The 25,684-nt window shown below is 39.1% G+C and overlaps 1 protein-coding gene across 1 annotated transcript in view; it reads right to left on the reverse strand.

Annotated features, from left to right (window-relative positions):
- Nucleotides 1-25,684, reverse strand: part of smchd1 (structural maintenance of chromosomes flexible hinge domain containing 1) — a 46,886-nt gene that overhangs the window by 12,209 nt on the left and 8,993 nt on the right. Inside the window, exons 6-33 of the mRNA XM_066680813.1 lie at nt 24,453-24,586; nt 23,858-23,972; nt 20,347-20,466; nt 19,915-20,081; nt 19,732-19,822; nt 19,165-19,381; nt 17,677-17,785; nt 17,180-17,363; nt 15,712-15,783; nt 15,163-15,288; nt 14,811-14,924; nt 14,492-14,598; nt 9,187-9,269; nt 8,585-8,689; nt 7,338-7,412; nt 7,054-7,176; nt 6,495-6,639; nt 5,678-5,777; nt 5,459-5,531; nt 4,900-5,036; nt 3,984-4,118; nt 3,125-3,355; nt 2,823-2,968; nt 2,609-2,694; nt 1,798-1,916; nt 1,479-1,640; nt 1,191-1,319; nt 358-437 (exon numbers count right to left, since the gene is read on the reverse strand). Coding sequence (XP_066536910.1) covers nt 358-437; nt 1,191-1,319; nt 1,479-1,640; nt 1,798-1,916; nt 2,609-2,694; nt 2,823-2,968; nt 3,125-3,355; nt 3,984-4,118; nt 4,900-5,036; nt 5,459-5,531; nt 5,678-5,777; nt 6,495-6,639; nt 7,054-7,176; nt 7,338-7,412; nt 8,585-8,689; nt 9,187-9,269; nt 14,492-14,598; nt 14,811-14,924; nt 15,163-15,288; nt 15,712-15,783; nt 17,180-17,363; nt 17,677-17,785; nt 19,165-19,381; nt 19,732-19,822; nt 19,915-20,081; nt 20,347-20,466; nt 23,858-23,972; nt 24,453-24,586 — 3,485 coding nt within the window. The remainder of the gene's footprint in view (nt 1-357; nt 438-1,190; nt 1,320-1,478; nt 1,641-1,797; nt 1,917-2,608; nt 2,695-2,822; nt 2,969-3,124; nt 3,356-3,983; nt 4,119-4,899; nt 5,037-5,458; nt 5,532-5,677; nt 5,778-6,494; nt 6,640-7,053; nt 7,177-7,337; nt 7,413-8,584; nt 8,690-9,186; nt 9,270-14,491; nt 14,599-14,810; nt 14,925-15,162; nt 15,289-15,711; nt 15,784-17,179; nt 17,364-17,676; nt 17,786-19,164; nt 19,382-19,731; nt 19,823-19,914; nt 20,082-20,346; nt 20,467-23,857; nt 23,973-24,452; nt 24,587-25,684) is intronic.

Consider the following 25,684-nt stretch of genomic DNA (forward strand, 5'->3'; position numbering starts at 1 on the left):
TAGTATGGCATAATCAGAATACGTAGCATCTCAATCCTATGTCAAAATGTAAAGTTCATATCATCACTGTTCAAAGAAAAACATGCATCAATATTTTTGTAGATTTTTAGTTTACTACATCATTTGATCACATTCACATTGTGTGAAAACATCTCAAAGAATGAACCAAAAAATGCTCCAATATTACTTTGAATAAACCCTTTTTACACAGACATCCACTGAATATTGAGCAGGCGTTTATCCTTCTCCAATGAAGTAGCTATTTCATATATACATGTTTTACTGTGGACAGAGACGATATGCAAAAGTGAAGGGAGCCAATCAATTAACGCTTTACTGGTGTAAGTTTTTACTCACTTTGTTGCTGTCACCATCTCTAGAGTGAAAGAGGCCCTTCCCTGTGAATCCACAGGCTGGGACATAACTGAAGATTTAACCTAAAGCATTCAAAACACACCCCACCACAGAATGCAGAGTAAATAATATTAATACAAAAAAACAAAACGTTTTGTTCTCCAACAAATATCAACAAACTCATGCAATGTTTTTATTTTCATTCCAGTGTCTGACGTCTGAGAGACTCTAACTGTTCCCTATTATAGAATTTTCAAAAACACTTGTTGGTGCCTTTCATGACAATTGCTCAAAAGTTACATAAACATTTATAAAGGCTTATTCCAGCAGGCACCAGTCCAACAAGCTGCTTTAATCAATTTCAATCTAGAAAAGGTTAGGACTCTTGAACTTTGTTGTAAAAGGTTTTATAGATGTTTACGTAAGTTTATGTCAGTTGTAATGGAAGGCTTGCGTAGGAATCACAGAGGCAGTAATGTCTGATTGATTATTTCTCCTCCATTTCCACTATTCTAGACAGTTGTTACTGTTAACACAGTGTTTAATGCTCTTCACATTTGAACTGTTTTTAAAACTTCCTCTAATAAATATTCATCAGTGTCATGTTGTTATACACTACAGCCTCGCACTGTTTAGTGCCGTGCCTCATTAAAATGTCCCTGTTTACTAGTATACACTCTTCACATAGAAGTGTCCTGAAGACTTAAAGAGATACCCCTACACATGTCTGTTTATGCTGATTCATCTGGTTTATTAGATTTGTATCCTGAGACTAAATAAAGCAACGTGCTCTGCATACTGTATACATGGTCAATGTGCTCCGGGTTGAACGGTACCTTGAGGTGTGATGATAGAGTTTTGATCGCTATGACAACTCTCTGATCTGGAACAGGGTTTCCCCACTCATCACATAACTGTAGGTTGAATGGAGTGTCAATACCTCGTCCATTTAAGACATGAAGGGGCTGCAAACAAAAACGTTATTGTCTCTTACAGTCGGCTCAACTTTATTTAAAAAAACAAAACAAAACACGAGTTGATTGGATTTAAATGTGTTATTACATGTTTATGTCAAACTGTATACATTTGGGTAACAGCATCTCATTAGAATTAAAATTTTTTACCATTTCTGGAACTTCCAACAATGTTATTTTCGATGGTGGTCCAGCTGTCAACTTCACCCTTGCAAAGCCCTCAAATTCTTGGTACTTAAAGCATAACTCCCTTGGACCAGGGAATCCTGATGCAAAACGCACACCACTGACCAGCACAGTCCCAGTACTTGCCTGAATGAAATCACACACTTGCTTATCAAGCAAAGTAAACCTAACAAACACAATGACTATGAATAAAAACCTCACATTTTAAAGGCTTTTAAAAACACACATATATGATTCTGTTGCAAGGGCTCAATTAGAATTATACATAAATGTGACCACTTACCTGCCATTCAACACTGAGGGACAATGCATCAAGGTCATCTGCAGACACACTAAATGCCTTTACACTCTCAGCATGAAGAACATCTGTCTTATTCCCATACTGATCAACCACCTCAATATCTGCCAAAAAATAGGACATGGTGATTCATTCATTCATTCACTCATCATCTGTAACCACCTATCCAGGTCAGGGTCGCGGTGGGTCCAGAGCCTACCTGGAATCATTGGGCGCAAGGCCAGAATACACCCTGGAGGGGGCGCCAGTCCTTCACAGGGCAACACACACTCACACATTCACTCACACCTACGGACACTTTGGAGTCGCCAATCCACCTACCAACGTGTGTTTTTGGACTGTGGGAGGAAACCCACGCAGACACGGGGAGAACTCCTCATAGACAGTCACCCGGAGTGGGAATCGATCCCACAACCTCCAGGTCCCTGGAGCTGTGTGACTGCGACACTACCTGCTGCACCACCGTGCCGCCCAAAAGTATACACATTTATACATTTGCAATTTTAAAAATGTCTTTCTGCAACAAAATAGTTGATTTAAAAAAGGGATTCACATGTGACATGCACAAATTCCAACTACTCTGGGAGCTAGATAATGTCTGGAAGCAATAAATACTCATTTGAACATCAAGATAAGCAACATGTATGACTAGAAACGCTCATTAAATCTCAGGTAAAATAAAGATTCTATGAAAACTGAAAGATAAAGATTAAAGGTAACCAAGTTGCTCTCTGCACTTCTATATGTTTTAAATCCATGTATTTTAAAATGGGTGACACCCCTGAAGAGTACTTACAAATATTTCCTGATAGAGTTTCTCCCATTCTGACAACTGTATCACTGAGAGTGACCCTCAGACGCTCAGGCTCATCAGGACGAGGGCTACATACAAACAAAGAGCTTTCATAACGACATAATGAGTCTGTATCTCAGTACAAGGTTAGCCTAAAAGCTACAGTGAATGATTAGAAAGGTACACAAAATGGGCTTGTATGTTTTATCAGTCTTACACTATGATAAAGGAGGTGTCGACTGTGTGCTGGTCCTGAAATGCCACCTGATAGAAGTTTTCTCCCTGTACTTTTGTGGGGACACTCACATTGGGCAGTATTCCCTTAGCCAACTCTGCTGTTTTCACATTAGCGGTCCAGTTCACCTGGTAGTGAAAACACACACACACACACACTATTGATTAATGCATTCCAGGATCAGTGTGATTGAATATTCCTCTTAAGACTAAGGCACTGCCATGTGTCTGTGCATTTAAATCTGTGATATATACATCACAAACCTGAAGAGTAACACAAATTACCTTTATGTTCTGTGCAAGTTTTGAGGTTAAAGGCACCAGCCTCCCCCCCTCATCATACAGTCTAAAGTGCAAGCTGCCGAGAGTGTCTCCTGCTGTCCAGTCAATCCGCTCCCGATTCTGAATCACCATGTCATCACCTGACTCCTCATGCCTGTAAACTTCTATACGGAAGACCTGAGTGCTCGGCAAGACGTGTAGAGTCCGCTCCACACAAGGTATTCCCTTCAGGTTCTGGAAGTAAATATAAATACTTAAAGAAATATTCCACATCAATTTCACATTTAAAATCCATTTAAAATTAATGTTAATATTTAGAGTAAGACTTCAGATGGAAGCTTTCCAACCTTCCATCAGTAAGTGGTGCAGTACTAATGTCATATTAGAAATATTGCCATTAACTATTTAACTGAGAACATTGATATAAAAGTAAAATAAAACTCTTGTTAGTATGTTAGTCTCACTGCAGATGACATCTAGATGAAAGTACGCAGTGAAAACTGTTGGGAAAGTGCAACACTGGAAAAATTCACTGATTCTGGGGGATGGTAGCCACTTTAACTTCAAATGTAATCAAAAGGTGTTTACATGGGTATCATCCTTTTATTTAATGGAGCATTTACCTGATTGTTCACCTCAGTCAGGATAGAACTGTATTTTAAATGGCCTCAGAGAAGAGCTATTAGATTATTAATGTATTCTTTAATAAATTAAACTATGTTCAATACTAAGAATTAATATAAATTTCTGCATGTTGAAACCATTAGATAAGAAATATTAAAGATATTTTAAAATATTACTATTGTTGTATATATGCTGATTGATTAATTAATACAGTGGTGAAAATAATGGACCCTCTCACCGGAATGCCAAACTTTGCTGTGAGGATCTGCTCTTTGTTGACATTCTTCAGTTGAATGGGTTTTGCGAGCAGAACTCCAGTGCCAGTATTACTGCAGTCAACAGTGTCAACGGGTAAATCAGGAGCTCCTAATAACTACAAGAACAGAAACACAACAGCAAAGAGAGAGAGAGAGAGAGAGAGAGAGAGAGAGACACACACAGCAGTTTGAAGTTACATAAAATGTACATGAAATTTTGATTTCTTTTACTTTCTTTTTTGTTGTCTACATATTAAACATATATTATGTACATACTGTCCCAAAACAAGTGTTCAGTGTCTAGTCTTTATATAAAGCATGATTTGTAATCCCTGATGATAACCTGTGAGACCCACTAACTTATGTTGTAAAATGTTATAGTTGCAAATATTCATTCATTATCTGGAAGTGCTTATCCAGTTCAGGGTCGCAGTGGGTCCAGAGCCTTCCTGGAATCATTGGGCGCAAGGTGGGAATACACCCTGGAGGGGGCGCCAGTCCTTCACAGGGCAATACACACACACACTCATTCACTCACACATACGGACACTTTTGAGTCGCCAATCCACCTACCAATGTTTATTTTTGGACTGTGGGAGGAAACCGGAGCACCCAGAAGAAACCCACGCAGACACAGGGAGAACACACCACACTCCTCACAGACAGTCACTCGGAGGAAACCCACACAGACACAGGGAGAACACACCACACCCCTCACAGACAGTCACCCGGAGGAAACCCACGCAGACACAGAGAGAACACACCACACTCCTAGACCCCTATTTAAGCCTCTGTCCATAAGCCTATAAACGCAACTTACAGTATAAGTGTACAAGTGAAAGTACATGAGTGTGTGCAATAATGGTCAAAGTGTTAAGGGCAGGCTGAAAGATTTACCTGGCAACGAACAATAAGTTTGGAATGTGTTGTGATGTTATTAAACACATCATGAACTTCTAGTTTGAACGGTGCTGGTGTCCCATTCTCTACAAACACTTCCTTTTCAGGAAACACCACCAACTGGTGTGGAGGACCTGGTGGGTACAGAGGGAACATTTTTTTTTTTTAAAGAAGAAAGAAGTCGCAACTTCAATTACTGACAAAAGTTTTCAAAAAATAAACACTCAAATCTCAACACCATAAACAAAAATATTTAATTAACGAATAAACAATTGAATTATATTTGCAATAGTTTCATTATGTTTTCCTCAATGTGATAAAGTCAGGAAATAAATATTGAAGTTCTTTTTAATATTCAGAAGTGTTCTTTGTACAAGGTGTGTATTACTTAAGGAACTTTTGCATATTACTGCATGACTGCAGAAAAATTCTGAATGGTTGTTTTAACATGTTTACAGAATCTAGAGACAGGCATAAAATCAGACAACAATTTGTGTGATTTTTATACCTTAAATTTAAACGAATATATACTGTTTTATACTGTGTGAGTTTATACCTGGGCGCACACTGATCTGGAAAGACTGGCAGTCGTTTATGAGCCCTGGGATCATTACGTTCACATTGTGAATCTGTCAAAACAATGTGCAGATTAAATACTATGAAGTTAATGGACTTCACAAGACCAATTAAAATACTAGACACACAAAACACTGTGCTTGGAAACCAAAGTAAAGCCTTGTGATGGTCAATATTTACTGAATCCGGGAACACTGACCTTGTCTTGGTGTTTTATTAATTTCCCGCTGGCTCTGAGGTCCTCTATGGTGAGCACAGTGCCATTTGAGATGGTGCGCAAATAACCCAATTGCAGGGAACTTGTGTAGATGTCCATGTGAGTGTGGGTGCGCGCACATGTGTACACATGTTTCACAGAGCCACAGAAAGAGAACAGTGATTTACTTAAAGACCCTCATTTGGAGAAAAGAAAGCTTTCAAAGACACCTGGACAATAAATCATCATTTGTAGTTTAAGTAGAGCTATCTTCAAAGGGGTCAGTAAGTCAAACATTCCTGATAAAGGGGGTTTGAAAGTTGTTTTTACAGCAAAATTTGTAGTTTGCATTTTCCTAAGAAAATAAGTAAGAATAACGTTAACCAATTCAACCAACTTTAACTCATTATATCTGAGTTACAGCTAACTAACTTCAAGGGCTTATTCTCCTCAATGCTGCCTATAGTACTGTGTAAAATACACAAATGTTTTTCCAGTCAACGGGATCTGTCTTCTCACAGGGTAAAGACAGAGAGAAACACTGGCAGAGTTTGCAATGGACGGGCTTGATATTCTCTTATCCCTCAATGGGATAGAGATTCCACGCTCTACAAGATCTCACAACTCTAAAACTCATTCCCCCTCCCACCCAATTTACGCAGTTTATTAACAAGGCTAACAAAGCAAAGTGTGCCATCTTGTGGTCTTAAAATGAAATGTTAAAATAAATAAATAAATAAATAAATACTGAGCAATGTGGTCTGTCTAAATAAAAAACTTAGAGGCACAATATGTTTTTGTGTAAATTCTCTTCTCTTACCTGCACTCGATTTGTGGTTTTACATCAGGAGGGGGCTGAGTTGGATGGCCAAATTCATCTTTAAACTCCAGAGTTAGGGAGAAGGTCACTCCCACCTGAACAGATGAGGGAAAACCCCCCAGCACGAAGGATGCAGCAGTACTCTCTGAGAGAAAGAAAATGATTAAATTAACAACCGGGCCTTTATAAATAACATTTTAATACAGTGATTTAATACAACCAAAGCCTTACTCACGTTTTTTTATTTATTTAATTTATGTTACATCACTTTACAAACTGTAGCCACAACGTCCTCCCATAATTCACTAGCTTTACAGAGCCTAATGACATAGTGATTTCATTTTGTGATGTAAACACAGTGTCAATACTTGATTTCAGAAGGTCGATTAAATTTTATTTATGCTGAAATACATATTAAATCTCAAAAACCCAACTCTTATGCTGTTAAACACATACAGATCCGGTTTTGTCTTGAGCAAATTAGAAAATCAACTAAAACTTGGTGTTAATGGGCAGAGGGAAAAGTATACATATACACACACACACATATCCATGTTACCTATAATAGTGAAGTTGAGTACATAGTTTGGCAGTCGTTTGCCGGCCCATTCACTGACGGACTCGCCATCGCTCAGTATAGTCTGCAGGAGAAGGGTGTACTTTCCCAGTTTATTCAAATTTTCTGAAAAACACACAGTCAGGATAAAGTCAGAATATTAGACAGTATGTAAAATACTTTTTTAACAACACAAATACATGTGTAAAACTTTAATGTAAAAGCAGATTCACTACTCTTCAAAAATCTAATTTATTCAGTGTGGAATTGTATGTTTGTGTCTTTACCCATTACTTTGAACCAGTATTCCCACTTCGAGTGCATGCCAATGTGAGAGTTGGTCTGGACATCTCCTTTAGGAGCTAAGAGCAAAACAAAAAATATATATAAATCATTTTATAAAATGTTAAAAAATACCAGCATAGACAATAAACACTAAAATGCAAAAACATTTAAAGAGATTATATAACTTGGAATACTCTCATACAGGGGTCAGATAGTCATTATTTTTATCAAACTGTAATTATCTCTTTATTACTCTGTGAGTATATTATTGTGCATTTAAGTGTAATACATGTAAAGAAGCTCTGTTCTGAAAGCTGTACTAAAAAAGTAGTCACTACAGAAATAATCCAATGGAATTGGTGGAACCAGATCAACAAAGACTAAATAAGTGGATGTATGTAAATATTTTGGTTCTAAATAAGTGTTTTGAACAGTTTTGAAAAGAATTCAGCTAATGAACATTTAAACTTTTCATTCATTCATTCATTATCTGTTACTCTTATCCAGTTCAGGGTCGCGGTGGGTCCAGAGCCTACCTGGAATAACTGGGCGCAAGGCGGGAATACACCCTGGAGGGGGCGCCAGTCCTTTACAGGGCAACACAGACACACACACGCATTCACACACTCACTCACACCTACGGACACTTTTGAGTCGCCAATCCACCTACCAACGTCTGTTTTTGGACTGTGGGAGGAAACCGAGCACCCGGAGGAAACCCACACTGTCACAGGGAGAACACACCACACACCTCACAGACAGTCACCCGGAGTGGGGAACGAACCCACAACCTCCAGGCCTCTGGAGCTGTGTGACTGCGACACTACCTGTCGAAACTATCTGAGAATGTTTGGAGGTTTAGACAATGATTAAAAAATAAATTAAATCAGTAATATAAGAAAATGTGTTGAACTGCTTTTTCTTTGCAAGATTGCATGAATAAAACTATTTCATGCTTTGTCTGGTCAGCTTTATTTCATTGGTATATATACTTTAATTCATGCTGTTCAGGTCTGCAAAAAAAAATAAAAAATAAAAACAGGTATGATGGGGCAGTTTTAAAATGAGTGCTCCCAGCTCTCTGTTATATTTTAATTTGCCGCAGAATCATCATCATGAAAGGCCAAATCCAGTGGTTCCCAAAATTTATCTGCAATGCCTCCATTTTGTAGACGGGAATATTTGAGTCCCTTCCACTCCAAAACACACGCATACGAAACAAGAACCAACATACAAACAATAAGCTTACAGTGCCAGATGACTTTGAGTTCAATCAGGAGTTTCTTGGCGTTGGCTACTGGCAACCTTGATATCGTCTCCCTCTTCTTATTCAGAATCTCAACTTGAATGGGTCCTAAAACATAAACAGATGAACTAAGCATACAGGAAGTACGGTCATCATTGTGTGAGTACATGTAAACAGGTAAGGGCTGGCTCCAACAGCACACAGAGCTTCCATATAATAATTAAATGGTAAATATATAGTGCACTGTTCCAAAGAAAAACATGTATCTCAAATAGTAACTTGTGATAAAAAAAGCCTTCTTAACATTCAGTGACAGTCAATGTAAAATGATTTTATATTATATTATGTATATTTTGGAATATTTATATTGTTCACAGTGTGGAAAACCACTGCTGTGTTCAAATGATTTGATAAATTTAAATGTTATATGTTTTTCTTTGAACAGCGATGATATATAAACGTTGCAAACAAGTTCTTCAGCATTTGAATGACATGAACCAGTCCTAGTGAAAGAATTTGTGTCAATGAGATGAAAGAATGTGTGTCAAAGATGTCAATGAGGATGTACTTTTATTTTGTAAGTGTGTGTAGGTGTGTGTTTATACCCAGGGGTGTGCCTGCAGGCCGAACAGCTTTCTCAGGCCATGGGTTCCCTTCTGGCCATGTAATCTTCAACTGATCAGGGAGTCTGTGAAGGAAATGAATAGGAGTCTAATGATCCCTGCATAATATCCTTTACACACGTCGTCTTATAATTAAACTGCTAAACATAACACTGCTGCTCAGAGACCACAGCAAAATCAGAACAATGTATCTGTCTCTCTTACTTCAACTGCAAAACAGACTTGAACCACTGTGTGACCTCAGTGAGAATCACAAACGCAATGAACACAACACAAAGTACCAAAAGCATCAGCAGGTCACAGCACCACAGCAGACATCCGGCAGTGTGGAGATGACACTGTTAATGTGGCAATGAGCTTGACAATGTGCAATGTGAGCCTAACATCACAGTCCCTTAACCTAATGGAAAGCTTCCAGCTGTAATGACTGAATACACAACAGAGAAGTGTGTTATTGTACGTATTGGAATGACATATATATATATATATATATACATATATATATATATATATATATATATATATATATATATATATATATATATATATATATATAAATACACACAATCACTTGAATTTACCTTGAGATCATGCTGTTTCCCGTTCATTTACTGTAATAGCATGAGTATACTCACTAGATACGCACAGCTGGCTGTGCTCACCGGGAAAATAATCATCGAGCGAAAATAAATCACAAAACATATCAATGTCGTTTTATCGATAGCACTAGTCTGAAATTTTAAAAAGTAACTTTAAAAGACCTCTTTAACATACTCAGCAACTCAATGTACAGTCTTTCATCAGTGATGCTTTAGGTCACCCTTCCCCCAATCACCCCACTCACTTTTCCTGTTCACCCAGCTCTCAGGTGAGGAGAAGAACCTCCTAGCTTTTACTTCATCTTCATCTACTGTCACATACCCTCAGACTGTCCCTTAAGAAAAATCATGTTCAAAAAAAGAGACAAGCTCCTCGACCACAGAATGGCAGCTTCACTCACGGTCCCATCTGCAGCAGGAGCACCACACAGCCCTGCCACACTGGCTGCTGCCGCGATGATTAGCGTTCGAACGATATATCGGCCGATTTTTGGCATTTTTTATATAATCGGTATCGGCCGATATGAGTGCTAGAGGCCGATATTTATACAATGCACACAGGCAAAGCTGTGGGAAGTTCCATCATTATGGCTGTTAGAGCGCCCCTTGCGTCCATTTTGCCATCTTACAGGCAGACATCATTGAGCACAAGTACAGTAGTACAAGCCTCCAACCTGTAGCTGCATGCCGTCTCATCAGAGAAAATGGTATGAAATATTTTCTCTTCTTCAGCTCTCACTATTTGTTACTGACTGTTCTTTGTAACTTACACTCAATAATCTGCATCATAAACGACTGAGTGGATAGTTGTAAGCTAGAAACCAGCGTTGTTTAGCCTCTTATTCGCTCATTGGTCGGCGGCGCCTATTTAAAAAAAAAAATCACTCATTGTTATATCCGTCAGTATATCTCAAGTACTACAGGTCCACAGTTGATAGTCAATGTACCAAATTAAAGCTTTAAGTCACTGCTTTTCATTGATTGAATTATTTTATATATAATGCCACTCCATAAATAAGTATTTTTGGCCGATATATACCTTGCCAGGAAATTGTTAGGAAAAAATATTAATGACAGTACAGATTTTTTCACGGCACCATATTTGAGTCAGTGTGTACATATCATACACCAATCCAACTGGCAGACTCTAAGGATCACGAGGATATACGCTAAAATGTAGGACTATGGAATTAAAGCCGAAAGAATAAGACATAAGAAGAGAAAAAAAAAAGTACACATTTTCCAAAAATAATTAAAATATGATCCCCGTGGAGCTACGCCATGTCACACCTACTCAGGGTCTCAGCTTTCCAACGACATGTCAATCAAGTCTGTAGACCAATCAGGGGCAGAGTTATGGCGATGTGCACCCAAGGAGGAGGGACAAACACACAGCAGAGTGCATATGTTTACAGCGCCTAACAGACCCAGACACCGAGAGAGACTCAAATGGTTCTGTTTGACAGCCACAAGCTCCACAAACAATAATCAAGTCAATAAACATGTTTTGAAAGCTTAGATTTTTTATTAGTTACATTTCCCCCACTGAGGACATTTAAATGCAGCAGGGGGTGTGGGGGAGGTTGCCTTGCTCTACAGCCAATCAGAGTGCAGCTCTCGCCGTTAAACACATCAGTCATTTAAAGGAACACTGTCCTCGGTGAGAAACAAGTGTAAACTTCAGAAATAAACTCAGTTCATCAGAATAAAACACACCATAACTAAGGGTTTTTACTGTTTGGTGAGGGACAGAAGATGAGTTTCTCAAAGAAAGTAAAGAAAAACCCTAAGATGTTGACATTAGGTCTAGACCAGATATATACACTGTATTTTTGCAGTAAAAGTAATAATTTTCCTTATGGAGAGCTTGGGGTCTAAAGAGACACTTGGAGAGGCCATCTGTCCACTGTCTGCTCCAGCATGAATAACTGCATATCAGTAGGAGGTATCAACTCCAAATTTTACCTGATGAAAGTAGACCCCTGCAGACACAATTTTAAAAAGAAAAAACAGTAATGGGTCTCATGAACTCTTCAGTTTATAGTCACTAACATTTTTTTTCAAATATAAGACAAGTGCCTACATTTTATGTGGTTTTCATAAGCTTTTGACCACTTCATATATATTTCAGGACCTCTACATGGTTTCTTTTACAAATTTGAAGGGTTTTCTGTAAAGATAAAGCGTGATAATGCCTCTAGTTTATTCACTGCCTGAGGAATGGGAATATCGGTTTTACATATCGGCCACTACTGCTGTATAAATATTGGCATCGACATCGGCCATCAAAAAACCCATATCGGTCGATCACTAGCGATGATATCAGCAGTACGTGTTTTCAAAACAAGCTTGGACCCTGTGTGCCCGTAATGTCTCCCATTCCAAGACTCATCAGAAACAGAAGGAACAGGGAGTTCATGTGAGATACTGTGAATGTAGCTTACTATGGAGTCTGTCACACCTTCTATAATATTAGCTCTTCTAAATATCACTCTCTCACAAACAAATCACATGTAATTAAGGATTTTATTACAGCACGTGGGCTTTATGTTATTCTTTTAACTGAAACTTGGCTAAATAAATGTAGTGCTGCAACTGTGTTAATGAAGTCAGCTTGTCATTTGTTCGAATGTATCTCGAGACAGCAGAAAAGGTGGAGGTCTAGCTCTGTTTCATAGTCTTTTACAATGGAAGCAGTTCTCATTTTGTAACGTCACAACATTTGACTCTGTGCAGTTCTGAAAGGGGGACAATACACATTTGTAGCAACAGTCTACAGGCATCCAAAGTAAAATGCTGATTGTATTGATAAATTTACAAAGATGTTGTCTTTTTTTTTTTTTACCCCCATACTGTTTTTGAACATTTTATTATCGCTGGTATCTTTAAAATGCACACTGACAATCCCAAGGACAGTTTTGCTTAGGAATTACATGCCGTATTGGATCCTTTTGGTCTTTTACAGAACGTTACAAGGAGTAAACACCGTCATGTCACACTCTGGATGTAGTTATCTCAACATAGCCTCTGTGAAGGATGTGGCTTTATCAGATTACTACTGTGTGTTGTTTGATATGTGAGCCTCACTAGACATCAAGGGCAGATGGGTCTGAGTCAAGAAAAGGATTATAAAAGACTGCTCAGCTGCACAGCTTCATAAGCAAAATGTGCACTACACCATGTGAACAAACTGACCCTGCTGAATAGTTTTAACTCACAAATCACCCGTTTGAATTCAGGAGGAGATTGCCCCAGTTAAAATGAAGGCTATGTCTTACAAACAGAAAACACCATGAAGAAAGGCTTCTGCTGATCAAATCCATTCATTTATTGTCTCTTATCCAGTTCAGGGTCGAGGTGGGTCCGGAGCCTTCCCGGAACCATTGGGCGCAAGGCAGGTACACGCCCTGGAGGGGGCGCCAGTCCTTCACAAGGCACCACAAATTCACTCACACCTATGGAACCTTGAGTCGCCAACCCACCTACCTACGTGTGTTTTTGGACCCTGGGAGGAAACCCACGCAGACACAGGAAGAACACACCAAACTCCTCACAGACAGTCACCCGGAGGAAACCCACACAAACACAGGGAGAACACACCAAACTCCTCACAGACAGTCTCCCGGAGGAAACCCATGCAGACACAGGGAGAACACACCAAACTCCTCACAGACAGTCTCCCGGAGAAAACCCACACAAACACGGGGAGAACACACCAAACTCCTCACAGACAGTCACCCGGAGGAAACCCATGCAGACACAGGGAGAACACACCAAACTCCTCACAGACAGTCTCCCGGAGGAAACCCACGCAGACACAGGGAGAACACACCAAACTCCTCACAGACAGTCTCCCGGAGGAGGGCTTGAACCTGGAGCTGTGGGACTGCGACACCATCTGTGCCACCGTGCCACCCACGTTTCAAATCCAAAAGAGAGAATATGTTGCAAGCCAGCACGCAAACAGCCTAAAACCAGCCTTGATATTCACAAAGAACAATACAAAAAAGTCTTAATTGTGTATGACCAGAGTATTTATCAGACCTGATACAGAGATATGAGTAAAGCAGCGTTTGGCTCTTAAACGGAACCACCAGACTGAGAACATTAGAAGAGCCCTGACTTTAAACACTTTAAATTCAATATTAAAAACATTCCTGTTTAAGCAGGCTAACAGTTTAAAATACTCTTCACTTTTTATTATGGAACAGCAATTTAGTGTTATTTTCCTCTTTTATTTTACCATCTGAATTGTGTGAATCCTTTTACATTTTTTATGTTTTTTTTTTATACTAGCTCTTATTTTAACTGTTCTTTACTGTTCTGTTTCACTCTGTAAAGCAATTTGAATTCCCCAAGAATTCTCCAAGGTTTGAATAGTGCTATATACATCAACTTGCCTTGCCTTAATGAAATAAAGCAATGCTTTTGTGCTTATTTGTGCTACTTAATAAACCCAACTGCTGGCGATATTAGTTCAGATATATAAACATTTATCAGTAATTCATTAGAATTACACATATTTGGTCTAATTTATATTTCATCTGAAAAACAAATCAGGATCCACATGTCAATAAACATTCATGTGTAAAGTGTTTGAAAAAACAGTGCTTTCATAGAGCAAACGCCTCACCACTTTCATTTTAAAGGAACAGTGAAAAAATATTCTGTATCCTGCTGTCACTTACTTGGCCAATTCTTCCTCAATGTTTTTCCTGATGTCAGAAGGCTTAGCCTGTCTGTCAATCTTAGATATGGGGATGGTTTTAACCTCATTATACAGCTCCTTTGGTTCCTGTGAACACAGAACTCCTTAATTTTACTTGCATCAAAGATTGCAATGGAAAAAGAAATATAAATTTTTAGACAAAAGTGAACAAATTTGCGAGATTTAGAAAAAGGCTATAAATAAGAGAATGTATATATGGTCTATATAAACGTTTTTTATAGGAAGTCATTTGCAAGCAGATATAAAGATTAGAAAATACACAAACACATTTCTCCTACCAGAGCGATCTGGACATGTCCCCCTGTAGCGTAGACATCACCGTCATGGTCTCCATAGAGCAGAAACTGAACTATGGAGCCAAAAAGAATAGGTTGAGTTTTCAATGACTTCACCTGAAGAGGGAAAGAGATGCCATAAGCGTAATTAATCACTGGTTATGTAATCACAGTAGAGATGAGGACTCAAGTTTAGCAGCACTGCTGACTTTCTGTAGTACTTCGAAAGACATGGATATTGCCTTGCCAACTAAATCGCCATGAAAACAACAGATTATTCCATTTAACATATAACAGAAACTGCAGCACTATTTGATACTATGTAGCTATCCAAGCATTTGCATTAAACACCCACTTGTTGTCCAGTCTTGTACACTTTGCCATCCCACTGGATGGCTTTGAATTGAGACCATGGTGACTGCAGTCGTTTTGCTGAAACATCTGTGCGAGTCATTGTCCCTAGGAAACCAATGAACTTCACCTGTCAAACACATAAATATTATCCCACATACGTCTGCTCTACATTTAAATAAACGAGGTTTGGCACAATGTAAACACGTGTTGCATATCTACAGTGTTATACTTGCGTATTTGCCAGAAGAAAATAATAATAGCTACATCAAATGCAGTGAAAAAAAATCATTATGAACTGAAGGGGACTTTAAAATTGATATATTTTCACTTTTGTATTGATGTGAATACACTGAAGCCAGCTACTGCCAGATGCATTGTGTAAGGGCAGCCACCGTTGAGCAGCAGACTGAAGCCACTGACTTCATCAGAGATCTATCAGTATTTTTTGTGTAATATAAAAATAAATAATAATAACTATAGTAAAATAATTTCAAAATATAAAATTGTAATAAATAAATAAATGTGTTGACTAAGTAACTCTTGCACACACCTGTTTATCAAATTTTTCATGGCAGTCTTTCAACCAAGCATTGAAATCCCGACTGACATTGGCCCTCTGTTCCTGAAAAAGAAAAACCCAAGGAAGACATTCATTCATTATCTGTAACCGCTTATCCAGTTCAGGGTCACGGGGGTCCAGAGCCTACCTGGAACCACTGGGCGCAAGGCGGGAGCACACCCTGGAGGGGGCGCCAGTTCTTCACAGGGCAACACACACTCATTCACTCACACCTACGGACACTTTTGAGTCTCCAATCCACCTACCGACGTGTGTTTTTGGACTGTGGGAGGAAATCGGAGCACGCGGAGGAAACCCACACGGACACAGGGAGAACAAGACGGAGTTTTTTTCTTTGACATATAATGTATTTTGCATATTTATTTAAAAAATAATTCGAAAATTTATTTATAGCAGTTATTGAAAGACTAATAAATGAATTACAAGACATTTGTCATCAGTATTTCACCATATAACGAGACTTCAACTCAAGTATCACTTTAAGTTACTCCACCAACAGCCAAGTATTACACTGTTCTCATTATAAGAACCCAATAAAATTTAACTGAGTTTAAAAAACAAACCAAAAAAACTAAAATGTTGCTGTGAAGTGCTAAGGCAGAAGTAAAAGGTATTACGTAGAATTTTCATAAGTTATTATATTATTTATTTATATTTATATATATTATTAAAGGGTCAGTTATTTATGAATGGATTTGGGATCACATGGATTTTAAAGAGAAACAAGGCAACAGGAAAAAAAAATGTAACTGATATGAATCTCTAAACAGCATCCTTAAATAATGCCAGACCTCTAGTACATAATCAGGATAATGTCTGACCCCAAGTGTCAGTACAGCACAATTGTCTGGAGAATTCACAGTGAATTCATGTCATCCCCCCTTCACATGATATACAAACTGTCCCACGCCTAAACCATGCAGAACATTTCCTGTAATGAGAACAGATCTGCTCTACGCAAATGTGTCAGAAAATGTCTGGATCTGAATCTCCAGACAACATTCATATGTGAAACTGGCTTTTGTGGAGCATTTGGTGATCGTGAGCAAAAAAGCTTTTATCACTCAGAACAGACAGAGAGAGAGAGAGAGAGAGAGAGAGAGAGAGAGAAAGAAAGAAAGAAAAACAGGGACAGCAAGACAGAGAAATGTGTCAGTCAGACTGTGTGTATGAGGTAGAGAGCAAGAAACAGGGCGAGTGAGTCTAGCGCTCAAGGCTACAAAGACAGGAATTAGTAAATTGTTGGAGTGGAGTTTCAGCTAAATGCTACAAGAAAGAGCAAGAGAGAGAGAGAGAAAGAAAAACTGAACTGCAGCATTTCCAGGAGTTCAATACAAGACCAGTTGTTCCTGTTCACACAGCAAATAAAAATACACTGAATACGACATGTATGCTAATGTTATCTGGCTAGCTGTAAGGAGGTATATGCATATTTTACCTGGCCGTTGACCACTCTGGTAAAAATAGTTTCTTTGTCTCGTAACTGTAGTTCCAGATCCATAAAAGTGAGCTTATTAGTGCTGACTTGAAAACAGTCGTTGGCGAAGAGGACACCGGAGATCCTGTTGTAGCATTCTGATGGCACTGTAGCGCTTTTCTTTTGTCTTGAACACCAGTCAAATCTGACACAGACAAAAAGAAATGGAAAGAGTTTTCCTTTGGACTGAGGTACCATGTACAGAACAGTACTCCAGCTTCCAGCTGAGGAAAGTGATGTGTCTGGAACATGGGAGGTACTTCTGAAATCTATGTTCCTCTGCAATTAACAGTCAATTTATTCATGGAAAGGACTCCCAATGCTTGTGTAAAGTATTTGTGCAATGCATGCTTGGTATATGAGAGGATGACTGATGGAAGTAAATGCCCAAAAGATGAATCCTCTCTGACTAAAGTAACATTACAAGCTAATTGTAAATATAAATTATGCATTTTTACTCATCAACTGTAGAATAAGGGATTAATCGTCCATTCCAGAAGCATTCAAAGATGGGTTTTTTCCCTCTGCCCCCAGTATGAAAGACAAAGCAGTCTTCATCATCGTTCTCTGCAACACACATACAGACACACACAAAACTGTTTTTACACAACGTGATCATTACATGAAAATAAACTTAAAGTTCAACTTACGTTTGGGCATTAGAAGAAAGTATAAAACTTGCACTCTGCTACTATATGTGTGTTTATTTGGTGAGTGATTGCCATGGTCCTTTTGTATATGTATTCCAGCTAAGCATTCTTAGTGTAATAGAATACGGCCTTGATATTTTACATTTTAGCACCCCTAGTTAAACTGTGTTTTGCTGTGCAGAGGGCAGTGTTGCTCCCTCTATGCTAAATCAATTTTAATTTATGGACTATATTTAGTATTAGAGAGAGAGAGAAAGAAAGAAAGAGAAAGAAAAAGAGAGAGAGAGAGAGAAAGGGGTGGATTTTTTGGTGATAAGTATAATATGTATTATAGGTTTTTTCCTACAAAAGGTAACGATTTCAAACATTTAGAAGAATTTAAAAATATATATATAGCTGTAAATCTTTGTAACATTTTGAAAACTACAGCATCTTTCCAAGATTGAGATTTTCATTCATTAATTCATTCATTCATTCATTATCTGTAACCGCTTATCCAATTCAGGGTCGCGGTGGGTCCAGAGCCTACCTGGAATCATTGGGCACAAGGCAGGAATACACCCTGGAGGGGGCGCCAGTCCTTCACAGGGCAACACACACACACACATTCACACCTATGGACACTTTTGAGTCGCCAATCCACCTACCAACGTGTGTTTTTGGACTGTGGGAGGAAACCGGAGCACCTAGAGGAAACCCACGCGGAATCAGGGAGAACACACGATTCAGATTTTGTATAAAGTAAATAATGTAGCGTATAAGTCTACCACACAACCAAAGTGCAGAAAAAGTGTGTGCATAAACAGCAAATTTAAACAAGTAATCTTAAAGCTTCACTGTAAATAACACAACAATTAAAAAACAGATGCTATAAGTCAGTACAGTCTCTCTGCTTGGGTTAGAGCTCATTGGCTGTTGAACTCTTCTAACGGCATGTTTGAGTTTCCTCGTCCTCAAGTGTTTCTGCTTGAGGTGGTAAAACAGATTAGTTGTGTTTCCCCCCTTTGTTTTTACAGGGTTCTTACATTTCTTACAATTACCGTGGTTTGTTGTAAATGTGATATTTTGTAACCAAACCACCTCCTCACGACAGAAATTACTCCCCTTTTGTCGCAAATTCTTCCACCACAAAGTGACATTCCACCGTACTTCATGTATGCCATATTACACATGACGTCATTACATAAACAAGACAGAATATCACTATTATAACTATATCACTATATATTATATGGCACAGCCCTAGTGCGTAAATCATAAAAATGTGCTCCTCAGTCTAGTCCTCACACATAATACCTGATGTTGAGGCATATGGATCCTCTGGGTATGTTTCCTTGTCGTACAAGAACGGATGATATCTGAGCAGTCCTTCAACTCTGGCATCTCCACCCTTACTGGCAATAAACTCAAACTCAGCCACGCTGGAGTTTATATAAAGAGTTTGCATGTCATTAACCACCTTTCTTAGATTAAGGCGCATGGGTGAGCGAGTGGAACGCTCAGTCAGGGAGATCTAGAAGAGATAGAGAAGTAGAGTTGAAGTAAGTAGTAAGTTGACTAAGCTTCAATGATGCTCTAGTTCATGACTTGACAGATATATAACAACAGGACGGAGCATTGTGTTTCAATTTCAATTTAGCATTCATTTTTTCATAATAAAAGCATAACAAGAGACAAAAAATGAGTGAATAAGGCACTGCATACACACATGTTCATGTGCTCATCAGTGTCTCAGTAAAATTTAACTTCAGTCACTAAAGTCTGAGGGATATCCAGTGTCAGTGTGTTGTTCTAATAATGGAAATCTATACATAACTTGTGTAACTGTTTTATTTCAGCAAACACTAACACACATTAACATACCTGTATGTCAATATTTGATGTAGAATCAGTGCTTTTGGAGTTTTTCATGTCATTTCCATGGATACCATGAACATAGTAATGATAGATGTGCCTTCAATAGTAAGAAGTAAACAAATAAACAAACAAGTTTTATTAGTACATATATTATTATACGTTCATGCTCCAATCACAATGAACACTCACGCCAGTTCTCTTGTCCACAAAGAGAAGTCTTTTTTGAGGTAAGTAACGTGGTCGGGTTGGATTCGACTTATGACTATAGCTGTGAAACTCTCTTTGCCTCCTTCTTCCAGAATGAGTGATTGCAAGAAACGGTCTTCGTCTACTTTCACATGAGAACAGTCCCCAGGCTGTGTATGGGTGTGAGAGAGAGAGACAGAGACAGACAGAGAGAGAGATGTTAAAAGTTTATGCAAAATGTAAGGTATGCAAATTGTGTGTAATAAGATTGACACAGTGTCTGTGATGGGAACTGAAGAGGAGCCCCTTGTGGAGCAAGGTCTAAATGCAAGTGAGTGATGAGTGACCTGAAAGCCAGTTCCATGATGTGCTCTCGAAACTGAATGAAGCACAAGTCTCTACAAATGCTTTATTTCTCGTGCACACTCATTTTACCTTTCTGTTGCGGATGATTCCAGAATAAATCTCCTCTTTGTTTCTCTCTTTCCTCTCAAAGTCTTCTTTAGACATGACAAACTCATGTACATCCAGAGAGCTGACTGGCTTACTTATAATCTGTAATGTGACAGTAAATTAAAGCAGAGGAAAAAAAAAATAAATAAAAATTATACATATATAAAATTGTATTTCTAGCTGAAATATCATAGGATACACATTTTGTCACCTTACAACAACCTTAAATGTATTTTATTGACATTTTATTGACATTATATTATAGCACATAATTCTGAAGTGTGACAAAATATTTTATTTTATATTTATAAAATATTTTAATCAAATAAATATCTGAAAAATGTGACGTGCAGAAGTATGCAGGCCCCCTATATCAATACATTATAGAGCTACCTTTCGCTGCAACTACAGCTGCAAGTCTTTTGGGCTATGTCTCTACCAGCTTTGCGCATCTAGAGACTGAGATTTTTGCCCATTCTTCTTTGCAAAATAGCCCAAACTCAGACAGGTTTGAGGGAGCAATTTTTATGTCTTGCCACAGATGCACAATGGGATTTAGGTCAGGACTCTGACTGGGCCCATTCTAACACGTGAATATTCTTTGATCTAAACCATTCCACTGTAGCTCTGGCTGTATGTTTAGGGTCATTGTCTTGCTGGAAGTTGAATCTCCTTCCCAGTCTCAAGTCTTTTGCAGCCTCCAACATGTGTTCTTCCAGGATTGCCCTGTATTCAGCTCCACCCATGCTCCACCCTATCAGCTCTGACCAGCTTCCCTATCGCTGCTGAAGAAAAGCATCCCCACAGCATGATGCTGCCACCACCATGTTTCACAGTGAGGATGGTGTGTTCAGGGTAATGAACAGTATTACTTTTCCGCAAACACATTGCGCTTTGCATTTAGGCCAAAATTTCTTGGTGTCTTGGTAGCTTTGAAGTTGCAGAATACTTTTTTCATTTTTGGATGATGGATTGAACAGTGCTCCATGGGATATGTTTATATAATCTAACCCTGCTTTAAACTTCTCCACAACTTTATCCCTGACCTGTCTGGCAAGTTTCTTGGTCTTCATGATGCTGTTTGTTCACTAGTGTTCTCTAACAAACCACTGAGGTCCTCACAAAACAGGTGTATTTATACTGAGACTAAATTACACACAGCTGGACTCTATCAACTAATTAAGTGACTTCTGAAGGCAATTGATTGCACTGGATTTTATTTAGGGGCATCAGAGTTAATGGGGCCCAATACTTTTTCACATCACACTTTCCAGATTTTATTTGATTAAAATTTTGAAACCCATGTATCATTTTCATTCCACTTCACAATTATGTGCTACTTTGTGTGTGGTCTATCACTTAAAATCTCAATAAAATACATTTAAGTTTGTGGTTGTAAGGTGACAATATGTGAAAACACACACACACACATTATTACACTGTATATCCTTCCTCAGACTTAGCAACTCCCAAGAGTTTGTTTAAGTTTAGGTCGACAGGAGCAGGAGGGGATTTCCAGTCATACAAATTATCTTCTAGATTTCAGGAAGACTTAACCACAAGAGAATTTCTATAATTAAACAACTTGTTGTGCAATGCATTTGCAAGAAGTACACCCTCGTAAATATGTAGTTCAGTATAATGGGCAATTTGTCTAAGTGATTTTAGAACCATAAAAGATAAATCCAATGGAGCCCCATTCAGAGAGTGTAGCATCCTGCTGTATTAAGTCAGGGTTAGAAGAAGAACAAACCCTGTTTAACAACTCTGTTCTAAAGAATATGAAGCAGCCAACAGTAAAACCTAGAAATTTAAAGTTAGCATATTTGTATCTTCACTATGATGTGAATATGGGTTATAGTTTTACTATATAACTAAATAAATAATGAATTATTGGTTATTCTTCTTCTCTTCTATTGGTATCAGCCACATTTTGTTTGTTAGTACTAGGGATGTCCTGATTCGCTCTCAAAGATTGTTATTGGGGCCAATCACAGCAATATTTTACTGATCTATTTGGCTTTATTGAGGTCAAGCTTAAGGCCGATACTCCATTTTCTCCAGACGTCAAGCTCACACTCTCCCCATCTCCTGTAGCACGCTTTGAAAATGTTGTTGTGATCTGACTCTGCTAGACACCGTAGTGGACAAACACTTCTTTCTGACTGTTCTGCACAAATGCTCATTCCTGCAAGTCGGATTCAGAGCTGGAGCTTGAGGGGATTAGTGTCACCAACTGTCTCGTATTTGGACACTAAATGCCGAATAGTGTTTTAGACCCATACGGGATGTGTATTTTTGAGACGAGACTGTTAAGACCATGATTTGTTTGAGACACGCTGCTCTCCCTCAGACGGAGGTGGAGAACGCATTTCTCATTGGTCACTGGCTCACACTATTAAGCCAATCAGCAGCCAGAGTTACTTTGTTATGAAGATTTATAAACTATAATGTACTTAAAGTTAAACCTTGATAGGGACATCCCTAGTTAGTATGTTAAATTAACCCAGACATTCTTTCATTCATCATCAAAAGTTCAGGGTCGCGTTGGGTCCGGAGCCCACCCAGAATTATAAAGAACAAGGCAGTAACACACCCTGGAGGGCAAGACACACAGTCCCAGGGCAACACACACACACCTTAGGACTTTTGAGTCGCCAATCCACCTACCAACGTGTGTTTTATGGAGGAAACCAGAGCACCTGGAGAATACCCACACAGACACAGGAAGAACACACCAAATTCCTCACAGACAGTCACCTGGAGCAGGACTCGAACCTACAACCACCAGGTCCTTGGAGCTGTGTGACTGAAGACTCTACCTGTTTCGCCATCGTGCCGCCCTTAACCCAGACATGAATTAAATAAATACTAATAGCAAAAGTCTGAAGAAGTGAAAAATATATATATATTTTATTGAATCTTATGAAATCACTTTATGATTGTAATGCAATACACATGAAATTGTTCAAAAACATAAAGAAAACACTCATGCAGAAACTGAGCAAAGTTTCTTTTAAATCGCTTATAAACATGAGTAGCACGGCACGGTGGTACAGCAGGTAGGTGTCACAGTCACACAGCTCCAGGGACCTAGAGGTTGTGGGTTCGATTCCCGCTTCGGGTGACTGTGAGGAGTGAGGTGTGTTCTCCCTGTGTCTGCGTGGGTTTACTCCGGGTGCTCCGGTTTCCTCCCATGGTCCAAAAACACATGTTGGTAGGTGGATTGGCGACTCAAAAGTGTCCGTAGATGTGAGTGTGTGAATGAATGTGTGTGTGTTGCCCTATGAAGGACTGGCGCCTCCTCCAGGGTGTATTCCCGCCTTGCGCCCAGTGATTCCAGGTAGGCTCTGGCCCCTCCGCGACCCTGAACTGGATAAGCGCTTACAGACAATGAATGAATGAATAAACGTGAGTAGTTTATACTCAAACAAATTCACAAATTAGATGTAAATGCCTTTTTAAAATTTTGAGATGATGGAGATGCACTTACCCGTACGGACTGGCCAATGTAAAACACGGCCTGTTTACCTCCAACACCAAAGTAGGAGATGTCACTGTTCAGACTGCGAGGAACTGGACTGGGACGCACATATCCAGAGTGATCACTATGAAGAAAAAAAAAAACCCACAGTTGATTATATTTGTAAACATGCATTTAAGATCTATACCCAGCACCTATTTTCCTATCAAGGGATTTGGCAAATTTTTCATGGGCGCAACCCATATACTCTCTATTGCTCATCCCACAAATGCATGTCCCTTACAAATGTGGCACCATTTAAAAGGGAAATTAACAAGCTTTGCAATTGTATAAGATTTATTGCCAGGAAGCATGTTTACAACAAAGAAATAATCTACCAAACACAAAATTCCTTTCTTTTTGTTCTCAGTTTATTTTGATAAAAGTTATAAAATCCAACTTATATCAAACTGAAGAGTAAATTTGCAGCAATTCCTCAAATAAATAAGCACAAAGCCAGTTAACTTTGTTTAAACTTTGTTTAAAATCTTTAGTCCCTGTCTAAAGATTGTCATCTGACATTGTCACAGTGCAGGTTCATGCCTAAACCCTTGGTCTTATTTACCTCTGAAAAGTGCTGTTATCACGATTAAATTTAGAGAGGCGATACACTGCCCAGTTGTTTAATTCTTTAGAAGTCATTCCATGACCATTATCCATTACAATTACAGCTGGTCCACCTTGAGACTCATCAAACATCTAAGAGATGGAGACAAAGGACAAAGACAGATTATTATACAAAACAATTACAGTTATGGGGTGGTTGCTCAGACTTTGATAAAGCCTAGTCCTGTACTATATACATCTTTCAATGGAATTCACAGTACAAAATGCTGTGTAGTACAGGACTAGGCTTAATCCCTGCCTGGGAAACCAAGATATTACGAATAACTGACACTTGGTGTTAAAAGAGAATTAATGAATTTGATTTGTGGTGTGATGCAAATCAGTATTAATAAATCTTACAAAAGAGAACCTGAAACACCACAAAACAAGCTCATACTTGTTAACGTTGAGCTGCCCGGCTTCAGTGTGGCTCGCTTGGACAGAGACTGTAAACTTTCTGGCAAAAAGAAGGGAGGTGGACTGGTGATGTACATTAACAACAGATGGTGCAATCCCAGACACGTTACAGTGAAGGAGACTGTATGCTGTGAGGATGTGGAGTTACTGGCGGTCAGTCTCAGACCGTACTACATGCCGAGAGAATTCTCGCACGCCATTGTGGTGTGTGTTTATGTTCCGCCGCGTGCTCTTCCGGACAGAGCGTGTGACGTCATCCACTCAATAATCGCTAGGCTGCAAACTCAACACACTGATGCATTTTTTGCAATCTCGGGCGACTTCAATCACACAACACTGGACTCCACTCTCACGAATTTCTACCAGTTTGTTAACTGCCCTACTCGAAAAAACAGAACAATAGACCTCATGTACGCAAATTTGAGGGATGCATACAGTGCCACGCCACTCCCCCCGCTGGGGAAGTCAGACCACAACCTCATTCATCTACAGCCAATGTACAAGCCCAAAGTACAGAGGCTACCAGCCACCACACGCACCTTCAGGAAATGGACACCTGAAGCAGGTGAGGTTCTGAGAGACTGCTTCGGATCCACAGACTGGAGTGTGCTGCAGAGTGGGGAGGACTTAGAGGAGGTCACACACTGCACTACGGACTACCTGAACTTCTGTATGGACATTGTTGTTCCCACGAGAACTGTACGCTGCTTTCCCAACAACAAGCCTTGGATTACCAGCAATGTCAAGGCCCTTCTCAATAGGAAGAAAAAGGCG

Source organism: Hoplias malabaricus, chromosome 9 (assembly GCF_029633855.1).
Source record: "Hoplias malabaricus isolate fHopMal1 chromosome 9, fHopMal1.hap1, whole genome shotgun sequence".
Classification (NCBI taxonomy): domain Eukaryota; kingdom Metazoa; phylum Chordata; class Actinopteri; order Characiformes; family Erythrinidae; genus Hoplias; species Hoplias malabaricus.